The sequence below is a fragment of the Ceratosolen solmsi genome, unplaced genomic scaffold, assembly GCF_000503995.2.
Source record: "Ceratosolen solmsi marchali unplaced genomic scaffold, CerSol_1.0 scaffold6, whole genome shotgun sequence".
Lineage (NCBI taxonomy): Eukaryota > Metazoa > Arthropoda > Insecta > Hymenoptera > Agaonidae > Ceratosolen > Ceratosolen solmsi.
Window position 1 is genome coordinate 4,567,828 of NW_011948414.1, and position 7,543 is coordinate 4,575,370.

The 7,543-nt window shown below is 39.4% G+C and overlaps 1 protein-coding gene across 1 annotated transcript in view; it reads right to left on the minus strand.

Moving 5' to 3' along the window:
* The window catches only part of LOC105368370 (putative mediator of RNA polymerase II transcription subunit 26), a 182,743-nt gene extending 175,904 nt beyond the window's left edge, over window positions 1-6,839 (minus strand). Inside the window, exons 1-2 of the mRNA XM_011507376.1 lie at window positions 6,710-6,839; window positions 5,425-5,538 (exon numbers count right to left, since the gene is read on the minus strand). Of these exons, the coding sequence (XP_011505678.1) occupies window positions 5,425-5,478 (54 nt within the window). The 5' untranslated portion in view covers window positions 5,479-5,538; window positions 6,710-6,839. The remainder of the gene's footprint in view (window positions 1-5,424; window positions 5,539-6,709) is intronic.
* Window positions 6,840-7,543: the final 704 nt, after the last annotated feature.

The window sequence follows — 7,543 nt, forward strand, 5'->3', positions numbered from 1 at the left end:
GATTGTTATTTATAAATTATAGATAATACAAACAAGGTTTTAGACAACGTTTAAGTCTCATATCGAAACGATCATTGTGGTTCGGCGGAAACCTATTCAATTTAAAAATAACTTCTTATCGGCATTACCATTCGCTCATACTAATCATTTCTTTGCAATTTCGCGATATTGACTCGGCAATTCGTCTAGATTTTCTATTTTTATAAATCTTTACTCGAATCGATGAAAGCAAGCGTAATTACGAAAGATGAAGAATAATCTGTGATGATTAATTAAAATCAGTTTAACATCGAATTGTTGATAATAAGAACGATTATTAGATTAGATATCATAAAACTGATAAATGTAGGTAAATTCTGTTTCAAGAAGTTTTATGAGAAAAGCATTATAAAAATCGAAGGAAGAAAAACGATAAAAACAATAGCAAGTTCCATTAAAATGAATATATAATGTATTTACAAATTTGTTCAATTATTATCGCGACGCTCTATAATTTGTTGTTGCCAAATAAGCGAGACAAGTAATTTCGTTTAAGTGAAAAGTTATATTATAAGAAATACATCTATGGGCGAAGCGAAATTCTTAGCAACTTTCAACCTTCAACATCTCTGTAACTTATTCTTTTATAAAGCGAGATATTTGCTTTGCTCGTTTATTCTCTGAAAAGGATCTTTCACTAAAGTACGTTAAAAGTATCGGGAAACTTATTGAGAGTAAATTTGTAGAGTGAATGTGAATGTGACAAAACAATTTATTAATAATAATGAATGATGTAACAACATGTTTAATTTAACGCACTCTACTATATATCTTATTTGATTTTTAGCGACACATTATCCTCGATATTGGAACAATAGCAATCATAATCTTTGTATTATACACAGCAACTTTCAATTTATAACCAATACGATAAGAAGAAAAAGTATTAAAAGCTTTTTTTTTTTTTTTTTTTTTTTTTTTTTACATTCTTCTCCAACACTTGTATAATAATATTTTTTATAACAATTATATATATATATATATATATATATATATATATACAATGAACAGATAACTTTCGTTGGGCAACTAATGTTCACGTATTAATATGCCATTCATAATGAATTAAGTGATAATCAGTGTGGGGAGGGAGGCACGTCAAAGCTTTTAAAATTAAGTATAATTGTCTCTTTTTAAAAACAATAGCTCAACTTAAGAGCGTAGACGAATAAATTTCGAGAAAGACTGTATCCTCGCTTCGAGATAAAGATAAAAATCAATGTGCCTTCCATAAAATAAAATATCATTAGGCGATAGTAGATTCTTATAATTTGAATAAATTCGTACCCACTGATCGGACTGACGTTCCGTTCATCAAATCATTAATGGCCTTTTTACATTTGTCACGACGGGCGATGCATCTATCGCCCAGCCTAAATGAAAACTCCAGAGGCATTTAATTCGAGGAATTAGGTCGGGTCACATTGAATATTGAAAAATTGACGCGCTAATATCGGCCGAATAGCCCGAGGCGCCGTAAACTCGCGTCAATCATCAATCGGAGTAACGAGACGGAGGATCCTTGCGCTCGTCGTGACTCGAGCAGCGGCATCGTAATCGGCGAGCACCTGCTTGAACGACTCGCGCCTCCTAATAAAAATGCCACGCGCACAATGTTAATGACAATCGCGAAAGACGGATAACCAGCATCGGGCGCGCAATTAAAAAGTTTCTACCGCGAAAAGTACGCATTTAACACATACGTCGGAGAGCCACCGCAATCGGCCTTGGTTATTCGACCGCGTCCGCGTTGCCAAACGACTTGCGATTTCACATGGCGTGCACGGCAAGTCTTAACGCTAAAAGTTCGCTCGGTTTAATTACTTGGAAACAATTCGTGGGCCGCTGGAGCGACGGAGGACGAGAACGGTGGCCATGAAAAGCGGGTACCTTACAATTTCATTTAATGACTCTTTGAATTCTCTGGGCACTTTTGTTTTGCCGGCCCTCGGGGTTAAGGGCGGCTCACTGCTTGCCCGAACCTCTCGAGGAAGCGGGAAGCGGGAAGGGGAATTGGATGGGGAAGGGTATGGGGATGGGGGGGGGAGGGTAGGCAGGAAAATTGGCGCGTAATTAAAGAGTCTCGAGCAGCGGCAATAATCATTGGAATCATTATTGCGTTGGCTTTGGCTTCCCCCTCCCCCGCCCCTCCCCAAATCCTGTCCCATTACCCGTCACCCCATTCCCCCATTCGCCAAACGTTCGTCGACGGCTTCGCTAACATCGCGATTTTGTCTAGTGTATCGATGGCCGCGACACTTGGACAAATGGAATCGATCGACTTGAATAAATTACGAGCCCGGTATTTAGCAATGTTTGTTCGCACGATTACTTTCTTGAGGTGATGATTTGTAGAGATTCGTGACGAGGGTGGTAAGCTGTAATTGACTATGCATGCCGTTTATATATATTTGCGATAGAGTGAGATTCTAAACGATTTGATCGATTTAATCGATTTAAACGTGTCATAATTGCAACGATGTTTGTGCGAGTCTAATTGAAGTTAAATAAGGCCGAAAGGATGTACGTATAAATAAGTCAGCGTCGTCTTGCTTGTTCGTTCGGTTATTGCTTCGGAAATCTGTCATTCGGTCCCTATTCACATTACAATATTGGCATATGTTAAAGTAAGGCGTTGGTCGATTAATATTACGAAATAAAAAAATATTTATCGATAGTCATAAGTCATAAGCTAAGGTTGGAGGTAATCGTTGTTTATGATAATTCAAAACATTGAAATTTCGTTGAATTTCATTTACTGGATTATAATGGGAAGGAAATAATACAATCGGCCGTGGAAAAGTAAAATAATTCAATTAGTTCAAAGTCCTTTTAAATATGAGCAACATTTAATCAATCTCTATTGCCAATGAGAATAAATCCTCTATAATATAATTTTAATTAAATTTTCAATAACGTTATTAACAGCTATTGCTGTGATAAACATTTGTATGTTTCTCTCCTTTGTTTTTTTTTTTTTTTTTCTCCCAACAATTCTCTCTCTCTCTCTCTCTCTCTCTCTCTCTCTCTCTCTCTTTCATCCCTGCGACAAGATATTACAGATTTATGGCCATTAATTGACAATGTAGTTTTATTGATAAATTTGACATATTTAATGCAAACCATAAATTAACAGCGATACAACAACGTGTACTCCTTCCTTGTTGAATAAATTGATATGCAAAATCGAGAAAAATAAACTTGGAATAATTCACTTTATTCTTATTGAATTGAAAAAACGATATCGGATTAAATCCCGAAATAGTAATAAAAAAAAAGTAATAAATTTTCCGATTTAATATAAGAATCGACTGGGAATTTTCCTGTTCAAAATTTAATTTCTACTTTAAATGAAAATATTTCAATGAAAGGTGCAATATCATTGTACTTGAAATACAAAAAGTAACGACAAAACGTATCTACAAAAAAAGATGAAATAAAGAACTTAAAGGGTAAGAATAATTTTAAATAAATTAAATACTAAGATTCGCTCATCGTGTTATGTATTATATAATAGTTGAATAATGCGCACGTTTAGCAAATTTGAATATTTTGTTTTTACAATGACAAATATAATAGCAAAAGAGATGCGACGTGTACATGTAATTCTATGTGCGCCGAATAGAAGAAATGACACACGTTAGGTTAAAGTAATATAAGATTACATTTTTAATTCAACTTGAGAGCGCACATGTTTTTGCTTCGTTTTACCGTCCAGAGAGACAATTTCAATATTCTTTCAGAAATTCCGAACAAAATTAATATATAATTTATAAATGGATTTGACTAAAGCATTTTATGCGAGACTTTCTTCATTTTTTTGTGTTAAATTTAGTTTAGAGTATAAAATACATTTATAAATACGATCTCATTATCCGTTCTGTTTAATTATAGTTTTAATCATCTCACAGTCAATCAAATTATATTAAGTAACATCAATTATGAACTACAGCGTCGTATAAATTTATTATTTAGAGTATGACTTATTCATAGGGAAACTTGTCTCTCGATAATAACAATTACTGTTGTATCCCTGTATACACGCTAATCGATTAAACTTGACTCGGCTAATAAATGCCAAAATCATATCTCTACGTTCGAATGCAAATAAATATTTGATAGTTAATGAAGATTATTCTTTAATTAAGATAGTAAACGAAGATTATATATATATATATATATATGTAAATGATATTATTCATGGCGGAGCATTAAATTTCAATAAAGTACATTTGAAGGAGAAAGATTTACGTAAAACAGTCGAGTGTCAAGTCGGCATATTTTATGATTCAACGCGCGCATTAAAAACCTTTTGCTTCATCTTTTTCATGGCTCGGGCCAAGTTGAACTTGAAAAAAATTGTATTAAAGCTTTGATCCGACCAACTCGAGGACAAAGTTTTGCACTTTCCCCAGTAAGGAAAATTCTCTTATAACTACGGTGAGATTGGCAAGTTGTGAGGTATAAAGGAATGGAAGAGGATGGAAAATGAATGAGAGTGAGAGATAGAGATACAAAGAGAGAGAGAGAGAGAGAGAGAGGGAGAGAGAGAGAGAGAGAGAGAGAGAGAGAGAGAGAGAGAGAGAGAGATGACGGTGACGTAGGAAATGAGACGGGGAGAGCGAGTTAGACGGGCAGTTTGTGCTCTCTAAGTTTGTAACGAAGTAAGTTTTGACTTGCAAGTCGTAAAGCGGAAGCGCCTCGCGAGGGAACGTTCTAGCCAAAGTGGCTCGCTTTACTTCCCACCAAAACAACCTCGTGTAATCGTGCGGAGGGACGTTGGTGGTAGTCGGGTTGTTGAGGCAACGTTACAAGGTTATGAAAGGGTTTTGGGGGATGGGGCGGGGAGAGGGGGGAAGGAGGAGGAGGAGGAGGGGGGGTAGTGTAGTGGATAAGGGGCTGTTAAAAGGCTTCCGCCTATTATTCAAAAATCGAATAGTTTGCGCATCGTTCTATTCGGCCTCATCGTTAATTAACAGGCAACTCGCATCTGCTCGCATGCGCAAATGACGTGGGCGGAAAGATATTTCGCACACAGAGGCTAAACATGTTGAAGAGGGATAGATTGTAGGAAAATTCGTGATACTCGCTTAGCGATTAGTCGGTGTATATGTGTGCTTACGTAAGTAGACACGAGCACGCGTATATGTTTTCTTGTCGTCCCAGAGCGGGGCTTTTTCATCTCCAAGGGATAAGCGTATTTTGATTGACAATTACCGAGGTTCGAAAGACAATATGACCCCGCGAGGCCCTTAAGCCGCAACGACGAGTCCGGGAAATCTGATCCCAATGCGGCAAAGGCACGAATGCTTCTTCAATTTGTACTTTTTACAAGCTAGTCGTTATCCCGCCTCCGCTTATCTAATGTGATACGAGAGTACTTACGGTAAAGGGCTTGAGCTTCGAGTAGTCAACGAACTCCAGCCTCCTGTCCTGCATAAACTCGATGGGCGTTGCATCCTCTGGAAGCTCGGCACGGGCCACCAGAGGAAGGAATGTCTGCAAATGAATAAGAAAACGGGAGGTTGACGTTTCACGCTGAACATCGCGTTTTCCAGGCCTTACATTCATTCGCGCGGCAACGCTTCAATCGTTCGCCATTTATAAAATCATTGAGTTTTTTTTTTTGTTTCTTGTAGATTTTTGCACGATTAGCATTGACGAGGACGAGGGTTGTCGGTTCGCTTAAATGGCCTGTTAACGCAGCCTCGTTGCGACTGAATAATAACACGAGGCACATCGTTGAAGATTGAAAAATTATTTATATTTTGACAAACACCGAAACGAGATAGAGGATCCATTAGGGAGACCGAATTTCTATTTAACTTGCTTTCTATTCATTTTCCTCTTATTCGTTTACTCACGTACCTTATTTACGTATGTATTTTTATTCATTTAATTAATTGATCGCGAAGCATAAACTTAAACTTAACGTTGATTGAATATTTGCCAAACAAGAAATGCCCAATAAAATGTAATTTATCCAATTGTCGTATTAATTAGACTAGCCATTTTATTAATTACTATCGAATTTCTCCGTTCTAATATCGGCAGTTGAAAATAAATTTTTAATCATCCCGACTCGTATATATATATATATATATATATATATATATATATATATTTCACTTTTTAGGCTTTAATTGAACCGGAGGAGTCTCCTCTCTCGCTCGAGAGAGAAAAAAAAGGTAATTATTCGAGGTAATTGAAGGAGCGCATTTATCGTCAGAGCAGACATCCCCCAGACATACCGAACTTGGCCAAGGAAGTACTCATAAAGGATGTTTAATAGCTCGAATATTTTAAAAGGACTACAATGCGTAGTGAATATTTTACGCGCCTAGGGCCAAGCCATCTTCGATCGATCAAACGACAAATGTCCTTCGGAGGGCCTAATGGTAAAGGCCCCTTGTGCGAACAACGCGCCTCCTGAAACGACGATGGCACTCGTGAGCGCGCAACCTTCGTTATCCTTGAGATGTAAGAGAGAAAAGTAGCGGAAAAGTCGATAGGGGCCAAAATAGAAGCTGGAAAGCCGCCTAGTAGCTCGTGTCAAATACCCTGTCAAATAGGGAAGATACGAGCGGCGCTAATTAGTCATCGGCGTGCGTGTTCCCTTGGGACTCTGGGGCTAACTCCGGAAAAGCGGAAAAAACAGGGCGTGACTTACCACAGCGGGCCATGAGACGGTGCAAGCGGCGGCTTGGCTTCCGCGCAACGGTTTCCCGTTGATGCGCGGCTGCTGCTGCTGCTGGTTGTGATGGCTGTGTTGGTGTTGTTGTTGTTGCTGCTGTTGCTGTTGCTGATGCTGCTGTTGCTGCTGCTGGTTGTGGTGGTGTTGATGGTGATGATGGTGGTGCTGCTGTTGCTGTTGCTGTTGCTCCTGTTGCTGCTGTTGCTGCTGTTGCTGCTGCTGCTGCTGATGCTGTTGCTGCTGCTGATGGTGGTTGTGGTGGTGGTGGTGGTGGTGGTGGTGGTGCTGGTGGTGGTGCTGGTGGTGATTGTTGTTGGCGGCGTTGTTGTGATGATCGATGGCAATGAGGCTCGTGTGCTTGGGATCGGGGCGCTCGGACCAGCTGAGACCCTTCTCCACGAGGAAGAACGAGAAGACGGCATCCCGATAGGGTGACAGCCACTCGCGTCTCTGCCACTCGACGTCGTCGTATTCCACCAGCAGCTGAAAAAGCACCGATAAAGCGGATCCGTTAGTGCGAAGATTCATGGATTTATGGAAAACGGGGCTTCCTCGGGCTCGCATTCACAAGGGCCTCCTTGTCATTATTGATGACTTTCGCGTTCGTCATCGACTCGGTCTACGTAAGTCACTCTAATGTCACATTGGACACTCCTACTGCAAAATGACCGTAGTTTGAAATGTCGTAGGCTGACCGTTCATTTACGACAGTTAGCGAGAAGTTGGGAGGAGGCATTAGACCCATCACGGAGCAATCTTGTGTAAATGATTGAAATGGGCGGAGGGACGGATTGTGGGAGGGGGAGGGGG